This window comes from Pelodiscus sinensis, chromosome 3 (genome assembly GCF_049634645.1).
Source record: "Pelodiscus sinensis isolate JC-2024 chromosome 3, ASM4963464v1, whole genome shotgun sequence".
NCBI classification, from domain to species: domain Eukaryota; kingdom Metazoa; phylum Chordata; order Testudines; family Trionychidae; genus Pelodiscus; species Pelodiscus sinensis.
Window position 1 is genome coordinate 63,409,434 of NC_134713.1, and position 14,652 is coordinate 63,424,085.

At 39.9% G+C, this 14,652-nt stretch overlaps 1 protein-coding gene across 5 annotated transcripts in view; it reads right to left on the bottom strand.

The window, feature by feature from the left end:
* Positions 1 to 11,069: 11,069 nt before the first annotated feature.
* RNGTT (RNA guanylyltransferase and 5'-phosphatase) overlaps positions 11,070 to 14,652 on the bottom strand; it is a 431,251-nt gene continuing 427,668 nt past the window's right edge. For all 5 annotated transcript variants that reach the window (XM_075923868.1, XM_075923870.1, XM_075923869.1 and 2 more), the window contains one exon: positions 11,070 to 11,819. In XM_075923868.1, coding sequence (XP_075779983.1) covers positions 11,656 to 11,819 — 164 coding nt within the window. In that variant the 3' untranslated portion in view covers positions 11,070 to 11,655. The remainder of the gene's footprint in view (positions 11,820 to 14,652) is intronic.

Here is a 14,652-nt window from a genome sequence, read left to right on the forward strand (position 1 = left end):
GCAGACCAGGGAGACGGGGAGCAAAGCAGAGCAAAGCCGCGGAGCACGCGGGCAGCGGACAGCCCAGATGCGTCTGGGCTGTCTGCTGCCTGCGTGCTCCTCCGCTTTGCTTCCTCTCCCTGGTCTGCTGGAGACCAGGGAGAGGGCCCCGTTCGTAACTGCGGATCCGACGTAAGTCAGATTCGCGTAACTCAGGGACTGCCTGTATTGACTAGAGCTGGGCAGGAAACTTTCCCCATTCTTCAAACAATGTCTAGTCTTCAAAAAATTTTCCTGGCTCCACTTAGGATGAAAAGTCAAAATCCTAAAACATTTATGAACCAAAAAGAAATAAAAAAAAAATCAACCCCAACCCCACAAAACCATTGCCAATTCAGACCAAGTGAAATATTTCATTTAGATTTTCACTTTTCTCTTTTTTTAAATTGTAGCTGAAACGTCAAAGCAAAAAGTCATCCCAAATCAGAAAGCCAGAACTAGTAATTTTGAAAATGTCAAACCAAAATATTTTAATTGTTTCAAAACTTAATTTTTTGAACCAAGAGACCAAGAAACCTGTTTTGTGAACAGCTTGTATCAATCAATTGGCATTTTTTGAGAAAAATATTCATAGAAAAATTTCCAATAATCTCCACAACTGGCATTTGCCAATTTCATTTTTTTCACTGTATGCATTAAAAAGTGATAAATAGAAAGTTTTAAAACAATGTTGGGAATTATTGTAGTGTGTCCATCAACAGTGGCACAAATGAGATAATGGTGAAGAGCTTTGAACATCCTCTATCAATAGAAGTAGCCATACTTTGTATCACAAAATACGAGTGTAAAAAGGTAGCACACACTGAGAATCAGCATTTTATAACAGATGTTTCTTAAATGATCTTCCTAGAAGCAAGATACATTTCTTCAGGACAATGTAGAAAATTGTAATAAAAAAGCCCAACATCAGTTTTTTTTATTCTATTCAATTTTTAACATTTGAAAAAAATAAAATAGAAGAAAAATGTACATGAAAATTTGACTCAAAAAATTGAAATGGCCCAATTAGCGCACAGCTGCATCCTAGCTATGTGCTAAAGACCCATAGGTTTCAGGGTCTGGGGCTCCTAGCCAGCTCTGAGGCCATATGTGGCCACAATGAATAACATGTTGAGAACCACTGGTCTAAATGAAACATTTAGATTTTCATAGAATTCCCAATTTCCTCCCTCTGACTGAAACAACTGTGCAAATTCTGCATTTTGTTTGGTTATAAAGTTTCACACAAGATACTTTGCTAAGTACCTGTCATTTCATGTATCCGTTAAGCACTATGCACAACTACAGCATTGTATAACAACTGTGCATTTATCCCTGACTGGGAACCACTGGTGAAGGGAAATGGGGTCATATTTCTCTGGTCCAGCTAACAGCACTAAGTGGAGGAAGAAAGGGCAGGAAGATCAAAAATTGGCCATAAGGCAATTTTTCATTTCTTGAATCCTTGGGGCTGCAGGGGACTGGGCTAGTTCCTAATGTTCCAGCTACCTTCAGGAGGCCCAAAGGGTTGTTCTAACTGTTGGGGACCAGCAGCATGCCAGCAATGCCCCCTCCCCTCCCGACTCTTCTTTTCCAGGGATCAGGAGAGTACCATAGGTGCCATTGCACAGCAACCAAAACTGGAGGAGAATTTATCCCAGCAGAGAAAACTTCCAATGCCTGGTTTGACTAGGCTTCAGATGAATGAAGAAGGTGATTTCTGGTTAAATAATTTTAAAATGCACACACAATATACTCAATAAATGTTAGCATCTGAAAGAGAGAAGCTGTATTTATTTCTCTTTTTATATAAGTAAAGGGGCAGCCATCCAGTGACGTGATTGGCTGGCCCAGTTTCCATTTAGTTGCAGAAATAAAATATAAAGCACTGATGTTAACCACCACCACCAAACTCCAGGGAACTGGTAGTCAATGCTTCGGACTGCTGTTGGGAAGCCCACATGGGGACCCTTTGCACCCCAGGCATATGGTCCCCTCAAGAGAGGTCGCTAAGGGAAATCAGGAACGCACGTAAGGTGTTCTTACCGTGCCTCAAGGGCAGAGTGGCGAGTGTCTTCACGGGATGGAAGCCACCTCAGATACTACACTGCAGGAATGGATGCTTGCTGACATCCAAGACGAGTGGGAATAGCAGGTCTTCTGGTGCCAGGCTTCCATCACCGACAGGGACCCCGACAAGCGAAAACATCCGGAGTGTCTGCAAGAGCTTTGACTGCCTGAAAAACCGTTCCTCGAGTCTGAGGAATGGTGCCAGGTGGAGGCTCCATGGTGCCAGGACTGGTACCAGGAGAGACGGGACATGCCTCTGTGACTGGACAGTCTTGGTGACGGCGAGTGCCTACAGTGCAGTGAATGATGCCGGTACCATGGCAAGGGGTCCCTTCAGCGGCATGTCGAGGAGGGAAGAATCACCATGTCCTCGATGGAGACGCGTGCCTGTACAAATCTGTGCACTGACTCTGGCGACATGGAACATCACGTGTGCCTTAGTCTCTCGTGCAGACCTATGGGGACTTTGGGGTGCTCTTCTCTTGGACACCAGAGGAGAGCGGGACTGGACCATGCCAGGAGATCAGGGACCAAATGGCGGTTTACCCCAGGGCTGGAGCTCTGTAGGTGAAGAGGGTGGAACTGATATGGCACTTATGCCCTGCATGGCTTGGCAGGCCCTCAGCATAGAGGGAAGACAGATCTCCAACACTTGACGATAGCAACCCGAACGCCGGGCTTGGTGTCCTCTCAGGCTTCTCCAGCCTGTCCACTGGCTTGTTGCTTTTCTTCCCCTTATCTTTATGAGGGGACTTGTCACTGCCCGGCTTCCCAGCAGGCCTAGCTGGGGCTGTGGGTAATGAAAGGTGCCGAGCCAACAGCTAATCCAGCAAAGCTTGCATGGACTCTGTTAAGAGTGCTTTGAGAGGCTAGGTATTGCTTAGGGAAAAGCTTCTGGCACCGGTGCATGTGGCTGGCGCACACACCTACATTGAATGGACATGAGCAATCACTCGAAGAAGTATTGTTCCAAACATTAATATTTGCTCTGCCACACATTATTTTTGCAGAACACTGACAGACTTTGCCACTCATGTAAATAAGTGTTAACTATCTTCAAAATTATCATTGATTCCAAAGGATTGATTTTTCCGTACAACAGTAGAACATTAAATCTTTATTTTTAAAAAAAGAACAAACTGCTCAGCAGCAGAAAGTAAATTATTCCAGGAAGTTGACCTCTTGTAAGCGCTGAAGACTATTTAGAGAGATGAAATCTCTGCAGTTTAATGCAGTGGATTTTCCCTGTATTGTTTGAACTTTATCCTTAATATTTGAATAGTTATATTTGAATAGTTATTTTACATATATCTCAAAATCCCATACAGTAATGCAAAAACTTGTTATTAAAATAAGACCTTATAGCAGAATATTTGTCTACATAATAAACCTAAGGATGTAATAAGCATTAAAAGATACAAAAAAGCTTACGAAGGAAATTCAGAGCTATGGTCACTGGTTATATTCTGATCTCATCCTCTTGCAGGTCAGATTCTGATCTTGTTTACACTGGAGAAAATCTCTATCAACTTGAGAGTTAAGTGAAATTATTCTGGATTTTCAAATGTATGGTTGGCATTCTATATGCTCTGAAATACTATATACATTTGTGCCCAGTCACTGTGAGCTGCAATCAGAGCAAAGGGATGCAAATCCATGGGTGCAAAAAAGCATTACTTGCTGGGGAAGGTGGCTCTAATTCACCTTTCTGTTCCCATCTTAAATCAAAACAGCCTATGCTACACTGACTCAACTGTCTCAAAGGGACCATCTTCTGCCTGAGGATCCTGGAACCATACTTCACTCAGCAAATCTCATGCTGGGTGTAGAGCCTGCAACATCCACCTTAGGTTACCAGAGGAGTCATCAGCTGTCCTTTTGAGGCCACTTTCTGACTGCTTTGGGTTTCCTTGGCTGCACAAAGCAGCTGGAAGCCCAAGTATATGGCCCATAGTTTCAATAGTGAGGTCCATAATTACAAGCTATATGCATCACATTGCACATCTTCTCTCAGCATTCATTTAGTTCAGAAATTTCTGTGTGGCGCAGTTCCAATTCAGGGATTTGACCTTAGTGCCTCTTGTCATGACACCTTTGCTCATCAGGCAGTCAGGAGAAAATTGACTTCCTAGGGTTACACCACAGAGATGTCTGAGTTAATGCAAAGAGGAAAAGAGAAAGTTAGTTACTTGTTCTGCTTCTTTGGTGATCTGATCCCAAAAGATTCTTGCACTTGGGCTGTGTGTGCTCCCTACTGAAGCGACACTAGTTCTGTTACTTGACCCTACAAGGCAGGCTCAGGAGGAACAGCAGTTAGAACCTTCCTTCAGACTGCTGGGTGCTTGTCATCAACAGCCACATGCCATAGGAGGCTGCAGTGTTTTGTCTCCTTGCCTTCACCTCTATTTCCTGGAACAATTTACTGAGTAAAGAACAAAGTTTCCCCCCCACCGCCCAATCTCATTGTCACTAACCTCTGCGCCTCTCTGATCTTTCCAGCACAGAGTTCCTATAGCCTAACCACTGCCTCATCTCCTTTGTTACTCACCTATCTAAAGTCCTTCTGCGATGTCTAAGCTGTACGCCTTTCAACCTCCTTTTTCCTGGTCTCTCATCGCCATAATCTCTGTTATTGAAATTCTTCCATCTTTATATGCTGATGACTCACAAGTATACCTATTCTCCAGCTCCTCGCTCATCTCTCTCCAACCAGTTCCACATCTCAGGATGTATCTCTGACACCTCCCACTCTGTGTCCAAATTCTTTTGCTTTCCACCACAACATATTTAACATGAGACCTTTCTGCTCTGCTCAGGAAACTCTTCACCAAGTCCACATCATCTCTTTCCTTCTCACTATCACTTCCTCCTCCCATCCATGCAAAACTGTAAAACTGAACTGTCTCCCTTCTTCACATCAAATTCAAGATTCGTGTCATTGCCTTCTGGGTCTTACATTTCTCTGCCATCCGCTATATTCCCTGTTCCTGCCTCTTACTGAGTCAACCCTACCCCCCTCCACTTTGCCAATAATGATATGCTTGTAAATCCACTTGACCACTTCTCCAATCAGCATCCATGCAGTTTCTGACATGCTGCTCACCATGCAAGGAATATCTTAGAATAATAGGACTGGAAGGGACCTCGAGAGGTCGAGTCCAGCCCCCCGCCCTCAAGGCAGGACCAAGCTCCGTCTACACCATCCCTGACAGATGTCTATCTAACCTGTTCTTAAATATCTCCAGAGAGGGAGATTCCACCACCTCCCTTGGCAATTTATTCCAATATTTGACCACCCTGACAGTTAGGAATTTTTTCCTAATGTCCAATCTAAACCTCCCCTGCTGCACTTTAAGCCCATTACTCCTTGTCCTGTCCTCAGTTACCAAGAGGAACAATTTTTCTCCTTCCTCCTTGTGACACCCTTTTAGATATTTGAAAACCGCTATCATGTCCCCCCTTAATCTTCTTTTTTCCAAACTAAACAAGCCCAGTTCATGAAGCCTGGCTTCATAGGTCATGTTCTCTAAACCTTTAATCATTCTTGTCGCTCTTCTCTGTACCCTTTCCAATTTCTCCACATCTTTCTTGAAATGTGGCGCCCAGAACTGGACACAGTACTCCAGCTGAGGCCTAACTAGTGCAGAGTAGAGCGGCAGAATGACTTCACGAGTTTTGCTTACAACACACCTGTTGATACAACCTAGAATCATATTTGCTTTTTTTGCAACAGCATCACACTGTTGACTCATATTCAACTTGTGGTCCACTATGACCCCTAGATCCCTTTCCGCCATGCTCCTTCCTAGACAGTCGCTTCCCATCTTGTATGTATGGAACTGATTGTTCCTTCCTAAGTGGAGCACTTTGCATTTCTCTTTATTAAACCTCATCCTGTTTACCTCTGACCATTTCTCTAACTTGCTAAGGTCATTTTGAATTATGTCCCTATCCTCCAAAGAAGTTGCAACCCCACCCAGTTTGGTATCATCTGCAAACTTAATAAGCGTACTCTCTATCCCAATATCTACATCATTGATGAAGATATTGAACAGTACGGGTCCCAAAACAGACCCTTGCGGAACTCCACTTGTTATCCCTTTCCAGCAGGATTTAGCACCGTTAACAACAACTCTCTGACTACGGTTATCCAGCCAATTATGCACCCACCTTATTGTGGCCCTATCTAAGTTATATTTGCCTAGTTTATCAATAAGAATATCATGCGAGACCGTATCAAATGCCTTACTAAAGTCTAGGTATATGACATCCACCGCTTCTCCCTTATCCACAAGGCTCGTTATCTTATCAAAGAAAGCTATCAGATTAGTTTGGCATGACTTGTTCTTCACAAACCCATGCTGGCTATTCCCTATCACTTTATTACCTTCCAAGTGTTTGCATATGATTTCCTTAATTACCTGCTCCATTATCTTCCCTGGGACAGACGTTAAAATGACCGGTCTGTAGTTTCCTGGGTTGTTCTTATTCCCCTTTTTATAGATGGGCACAATATTTGCCCTTTTCCAGTCTTCTGGAATCTCCCGTCTGCCATGATTTTATAAGGTCATTTCTCTTTCAGATTCTCTTCCTTCCCTGCCTTGGCTTTAAGTCAACTGCTGATAGCTAGGTTAAAGGGGGACTCATATACAACTGCTATTTATTTAAAATTCAGATGTGCTGGTACCATTCAAGCCGTATGCTTATTTAGCCTTTTTACCACCTCTTTTTATTACTGTTATCCTCAGAGTGCTTTCTCCCCATTCTTTCTTATTGGTTGTTCAACTTACTACTTTCACATTAGATTGTATGGTTCGTCAGAGTGGTGATCATATTTTCCCATGTGATTACACCACTCTAGCACAGCCACTCTCTCACTCTGACTGGAACTTGGCACCCTACCACAATGCTGCCAATACACTGAAGCACTGAGTCAGAGGTGAGCTACACGAAGACAGAGCAAATACTCCAGGCTGTTCCTTTGCAAGCCAAAATGAGAGAAAAAGAGGGGAGAGTTTTTTAAAGAGATGACTTATAAGGCTTTTCTTCTGCTGTGAAGATTAGGAAGGTGGTTGCTCTTGAGACCCCCTGTGTAGCTGTTAGGATACAGAATAAAACTGGCAGTTTCCTGTGATAGACTCCTCTTGCCTTGTTTCCTAAACTGAGGAAAAAATATCAGTTACCAGTAGCAAACCTGTATGAAGGAGAACCACTGGAGTTAGAGGATTCTAAACTTTCAAATAGCACTGAAACATTGGATTCAAACCATTCTTAAGATGGAGTCCACTAAAATCACATCAGAATTCATCTGGAAGGGGGGAAAGTATGATAGTAGTCACAATTTCATGATTTAAGATGAGCGATTTCATGACTGTTCACAGGATTAGAAACTGAAGTTTTTCTAGCATTGTAAATAACTTCAGTACTTGTTTATAGTTTGGATGAGGGTCAGAGACAAAATGGCACTTGTGTCTTGGTGCAGCCCTCATTTCATTGGAGTGGGTCCAGGATCTTCATGCCAGATCTTCAGCTAGTGAAATCAAAGTAGCTCCACTGAAGTCAGTGTAGCTGTGACAAATATATGAGTTGAGGTTTACCCAATGGTGTAAAACTTTCAATCTCTTAATGACTTGTGTAAAACTTTGAGTGTTTTAATACAAATTAAAAAGTGTTTTTTTCCTGTCTCAAGTATTTACAATTTATACAGCTCAATTTCAGCAATAACCTTATTATCATCTTTCTTCACAAAGTAGTTCTATATAGAACATTTAGTCAACATTTATTTTATCAGAATATCAGTTTAATGGTTTCTGAACTCAACTTGTCTGTTTTCTTCTGATCAAATATACAGGAAGATGTAGAGGGATAATATTTCACTTGAACTACATTCTTGCTATGAAAATTGATTTAAAAAAAGCCTTTGATATCATGAAAGCCAGCTACGTGTTTTGTAACTGGCATTCTTCCAGATGTGTTGCTCATGTCCATTCCACTGTAGGTGTATGTTGCTCTCCATGTGCACCAGTGCTGGAAGTTTTTCTGTTAGCAGTACCCATACGGGAGTACACATGACACATGGAGTGGCACCTCCACGGCACTGAATAAGAGGCAGTGTGTGCTCCCCCACACTCAGTTTCTTCTTGCTCAATATTCTGACAGTGGGGAAGAAGGGTGGGTCATGGAATGCATTTAAGCAACAAACCTCAAAGAACACTAGTTACAAAACAGGTAACTGTCTTTTTTCTTTAAGTAAGTTATGCTTCCACAATAAACAGATTGCACTACAGTGTTTCTATAAAGTGAAATGAAAAATGGCATTTTGTTTGTTTCTTTTTTTCAGTGCAAATATTGGTAATGGCACACTTTGTATTCAGTGCTGTAATTGAAATGACTATTTGAAAATGTACAAAATAATCCAAAATATTTAATTCATTTCAAATTATATTCTATTACTTAACAGTACAATTAACTGCAATTAATTTTTAAATTGCCATTAATATTTGCATTAATTACATGAGTTAACTTCAATTAATTGATAGCCCTACATTTAACAAATATTAGCACATTTTAAAAAGTTATTCTGATTCACCAGTTCTTGAGTTTCCTCTTCAGCACAGGAAGGAAAAACTCTGCTTTAAAAATATTTATTATAGCCAAGACTATATCACTTCTTAGCTCTCTGGAAATGCTTATGCTTGGGCTTTCTAGCCCACAGAGTTGAACCTCTGACCTCTGCAAAACATGTAGAATTCTTCTGTTTGAATATTGGTTGAGTACCCTGTTGCTGGCAACGGGATGGATGGATATCGTAAGCACAAACAATTAGACTACTAGCACAAGTAAATTAACACCTATTCTTTTAAACCATTGACTTTATTAAAATACTTAATACATAGTTTGCAGAGGAACATACTGACATTTTCTGAGAACTCCATTGAAAGCAAAATGTATCTGTACATGTACTATTTAACAAAAAACAACTCAGAGGATGGGTTCATACTCTATATTCTAAGAGCAACTTTAGTTTTTCTCAGGTTTTTTTGGCACAGTCTCTTCCTTGCCTCCTTGACACCTATCTCAGAATATCTAGTAGCAGAGTGGGGCTCATATTCTTACAAACAAACAAAAAACAAAACAAAACAAAAACAAAAGTGGAATTTCCATTGTTTTTATCTGATCCTTCACTCTGCCCTTCTCATTTCTTTTTTTAAAACCTTGTACAGAAAACCAAACATGATCAGCCTCTTTCAAAGGTTATAGAGCTGCAGTGCAGAAAAAACTTCAAGTCAAATCTGAGCAGAGATCTCCCCAACCATCAGATCATCTCTCAATATCTTTACAATTCCTTCAATATACCCACTGCAAAACTTGATGGGAAGAAAACAGTAAAGTCAAAATATGCAAAGGACAAGAGTGCGCATTCATGAACTGCGTGAAATGCACATCGAGGGCAGGCTACAAATGCACAAAAGAAAATGACAAATTATAAACTTAAAAAAATTCTGTTGAAATAAAGAGACAAAAGGTGTGAAGGAGAAGAGAGGAAATAAACTGAATATTTAAAACAAAATGCTCTTTTTCACATACCTCAGTTAAAAGGTTCCAATTACCATAGACATTTAAACAGCAATAAAGACTGATGATAAAATATATATGTCATCATGACTTAACACAATGGTAAGGCTGAAAGTCTGGGGAAAACCACAACAAACATTATGTAGAAAAGAAATGTACAATGAGTTTCCATGAAGGATGCATTGAGGTTGCATAGGTTTTCATATCAAATTCATAAAGTTGCTTTTGGGATATAATTTTTCAACCGTGCATAGGTGATATATCTGTTATAAAGAGAGTACATAGAAAGTATGTATGGTTGAAACATGAGCTTTGAAGAGCACACTTTTTCCTTAAGTTTTACTGCAGCAAAATAAAGCAACTTATTTAACCTCTTCAGTGCCCTAAAACATGTATGGAGTATCCCAGGAAAGACACATGAGGATTACCATGTGAATGATACAGTGTATATTTATACATGTTGAAACAATTGGAGGAGCCGCCCCGCCCCCAAGTATAGCCCTAAAGTTTCCATATAGAAAAAATACTTCATGAGTTAACTTTATTTACAAACATTAAAAGTCATTTAAGTATAAACTATTTTAGATCAGATTATTATATCAACTGAAATTATGTTAATCAGACTGTTGAATGACTGGATCACTCATATTTAGTTATATAGTTATTGAAAAACAAGTATAAACACCAGCTCATTAATTGGACAGAAAACTTTTAAAACTGCACTTTTATAATTACGTTTGTTTTTAGTTAGTTCAGACTGAGAGCAATGCCTCCATAAGTCTGTTGGAATGCAGCTTTTCCATCTTAATTGAGTGAACAACTGCCAACTGTACTGCAGCAAGAGCCATTAGGCTATTTGTTTCATCACTGGCTATAAGTGAAATAAAGTCAGCGGATTAGAATATTGTCACAGGACAATTGACTACTGTTTTGAAAACTGTCTTGGTATTCAGCATGTTAATTTCCACTGATAAATGTCTTGCTCTGCTTTTGTCTAATCATAGGATCCCTTTTTCTGTGACAGGGCTCTATTCCATTGGAATTACCTCCTCCTTAAAGGTGGTGTTTGGCATTTCTTTTGCCATTTTGCACCTGGATCTAAGACAACATTATTAGTACTAGTTATTACTCTTGCATATCACAGTGAAGATGTACCTTTAAATATTATTTATAATGGCTTCACTATGGAGAACTACATCTTGCATTAGAAACTGTCTGAAACCAGAGACTTTAATACTAAGGATTTCATGTGTGATCCTTATCTACAAATAAACTTAAAATGCAGAGCTAAAATTGACCCATCAGACATTAAGTGTGTCACTTTAGATAATGAAATGAAAACAAAACACAACCCCCCAGAACAACCCGGCACATTTCTTTTAGAAAGGATGCTATTTACAACCATAAAGATTCAGTTCTTTAATAATAATAAAAAAAAAACCACCTCAGCTAATTTTAAAATTAGTACACTTAATAAGGTTTTGCAAACCAACACAGTGCACAAACAACATTGCTGTTTGTTCTTGAACATGAGTCTCAGAAATGTAGGAACACGAATATAAATTATACTAAGAATGAAAAATTTCAACTAATTAAATAAAAAGAAAGAAAACGAAACACCACTATATTTGAAACACGGCCTCTAAAAAGTTCAGTGTTCCAATATTTTCTCACAGTTCCAGATTGCCAACATTATAAGTTAAAGGTGAAAGATACCCATGTATAAACAAGGCAGCTTTCCACTGATTCTATACTGTTCTTGTCTAAACCTTTGGATATTTCAATCTTCAAATCCCATAAAGTAAGGTTGAATTTGCCAGTTACAAAAAGTACATCGGTTCATGATGTGGCATTTGAAAAAATGCATCTAGATATTTACAGGATGCTTAGAATGACTATTTTGAAAATGTTTTCTTTTTTTTTAAATCCACACTTTTTCATTTCACCTTCTGTAGAATTGTAAACAACATGCTTTGCATTCGGCATGCGGCCTTAAGTTATGGTGCGTGGTCTTTTGGGAGGAGGTGGGGGCATAAGTTCAGCATCAGGATCCAGGTGATGTTTATGCGTCTGTCCTTGAGAAGCTGCTGTACACCTATCAATGAACTCAAACAGCATTTCCTTTGTAACTGGATTTTGGATGCTATTACATACAGCTGCGAACAAAGAACACATTTTGATGTTAATAAACTGATTGGTTGCATGCAACACTTGAACAATTCGATCCAGTACATGCAAAATAAATGACAGTATTTGGCATAAATGTTCAGCTTTGAACATATCATTTTATAGAACTTTTGTGTTAGGGATGAAATTATTCTACTTTGTTCTCACACAGCTTAAGACTAGAGAGAGTAAAGAACTGCTGTCCCAACAGGCACCCAGTCTAGCCTTCCAGTCAAGAGAATAATTCTTTGTCAAAAAGTAAAATTAAATCCAATATAAATGTCAGGAATTAACACATTACTTAGACATGTGGTAGCAACAAAGCTCTTGTACAATGTGTCTTCTGGCTCTGAAGCCTTACAGGTAGGAATACATTATTTTATCCATTTTGACAAATTTGGAACTGAAATGGCTAAGTCTTTGTATTTTTCACCAAATAGCAAACAATTTAAACAATTTATGTAAAGGCTTGATTCTGAACTATCATCTTTATCATTTTTGCTGTGCAACCTGTCTCATGTAATGAATCCTGAGACTTATGAAAAAAAGACAAGCAGCAAGATATATATAGAATTAAGGTGGAATTCCATGACAAGAATATAAGATAAGTCTATAAATGATTTTGAGACATAGTCTGAGGATAATCAGCTATACAACAAAGGCAGTTGCGTGAGGAAGAACAATTATTACTTTCTTGAGCCTCAACATCCACTAAATAAAATGAGCAAGCTTCTCTCCCTCAACGGACATAAAAAATCTTCATGACTAGAAATTAAAAGTATGGTTCCATGGCCTCTGAAGATACTCTTTTCATGCCACTGTAATTCTGGAACCATGCACAATATTAATGTAACATTAATAAAACCTTCCCTAATGTCAATGATTTTTACAATTATAAAAATTTAGTATAAAGGTGCTTAAAAAATGTCTACTGTATGCATTGGATTTAGTCCATTTTAAACACAATATTTTAATTAAAAGTAGCAAACTTTGCTAAAACAAACAAAAATTATAAAAATAAAGAAGTTAACACCCCAGCAAGCGTGTGATGGTAAAAACACGATTTTTTTAAAAAAATTTTGAACTGTGACAGTGTAAAAAGAAAAAAGTTTAAAAAAGGGAAAGAAGAAGCATGCTCACACTTCCTTTTAGCATTACTATTTCTTTCCAGCTTTTTTTTCAAATATGGAAAAAAGGGAGTCTCTCGGCCACACCAGAGATCTCTTCCAATGGGGAAAATTTAAGAAAAATGGAAGGGATAGAACCCATCAAAAGTACAAAACCAACTTTTTTCAACAATTGAACCAAAAATGCATACATTTTTAAAATTTCATTGTAAAAATAATTTCCCATGAGAAGTTTCATTTTTTACAAAGATCTCTCTCTCTCTCTCTCTCTATATATATATATATGTATACAGTAAACTTCCGATAATCCAGCACCGTTAGGACTCAGGGGGTGCTGGATTATCAGATATGCTGGACTATCGGAAGGGGGGGCTATGAAGGGTCTGGGGTAGAGCGGGGGGGGGATGTGCCCCTTGGCACTGCGGGACCAACCCAGCAGCACCCCAGCTGCTCTGCCCCAGACTTCCCCAAGTCAGCCGCTGCTGAAACTGACCAGCGGCTGACTCTGGGAAGCCCGGGGCAGAGCAGCTGGGTTGTCAGCTGCTGGTCAGTTTCAGCAGCGGCTGACTTGGGGAAGTCTGGGGCAGAGCAGCTGGGGTGCTGCCGGGTTGGTCCCGCAGCGCCGAGGGGCAGTGCTAGGGGACCAACCCGGCAGCACCCCAGCTGCTCTGGCCCCGGCTTTCCCAAGTAAGCCGCTGGTCAGTTTCAGCAGCGGCTGAATCGGGGAAGCCGGGGACAGAGCAGCTCCAATTGTCTGGCTGCCCAGAGCACTTCTGGGTTCCAGATGACGCCGGACCATCAGGAGTGCTGGACCACTGGAGTTTTACTGTATACATATAGATGACATTTTTTACAAAGATCTCTCTCTTTCACATACCGCCCTACACTCACCCACCCCCTTTGTAAAAAAAAGTTAAGCTAGCTCTAGCAGTAGGGGTGAGGGTAAGAAGAGGGCTGGGGGAAGAGGAAAAGTTGCTGTTGCTTGGAAGTAGGGGAAAGGAGAGGGCAGGCCAAAGGAAAAAAAAAACTTGCTTAAACAACTAAGAGGAAATGCTGGTGTTTCACGAGGCATAAGGGAGTGGTCAACAAAGGCTTCCCCTGTCGACCGATTCGCGTCTTGACTTGCGTGCTGTGCCAATGATCAGCTGAGCTGGCACAGCATGGCGGCCATTTTTATTTTAATGAAGCCGGGGATATTTAAATCCCCGCTTCACTGACTATGTTGGGTAGCCTATTTTACATGCCTTTTTCAGCAGAGGCATGTAGTCTAGACATACCCAAAGCTGCTGAGGTGATGGAGATGCTTGCATTCTGAGGTACCTCCTCCAAAGGCACCAGCAATGTAGCAGTCCTGTTGCCACGTGATCAAATGGCTAACCTCAATTTATTCATCCAAACAATTAAAATTCACTAGATCATCAGATATGTACATGGGTAGAATAATTTTAAAGGAAAACTATCAATATACATACACTTTGTCAGCTTTGTAGTTCTGTTTAAAGTTTATGATACCACCAAAAAAGTCAGTTCAGTATGAGAACTGTTACTCATATTATTCAAACATATCTTTTTAATTTAAACTCATTCATTCCACCTGAAAGAAAATTATTCTTTCGCATTCTTTTTTATTGTCTATAGGAGAATCTGAAGGCGTCATAATCCTTAAAGACAAATTTTTTTTCATAGCTTTCATTTG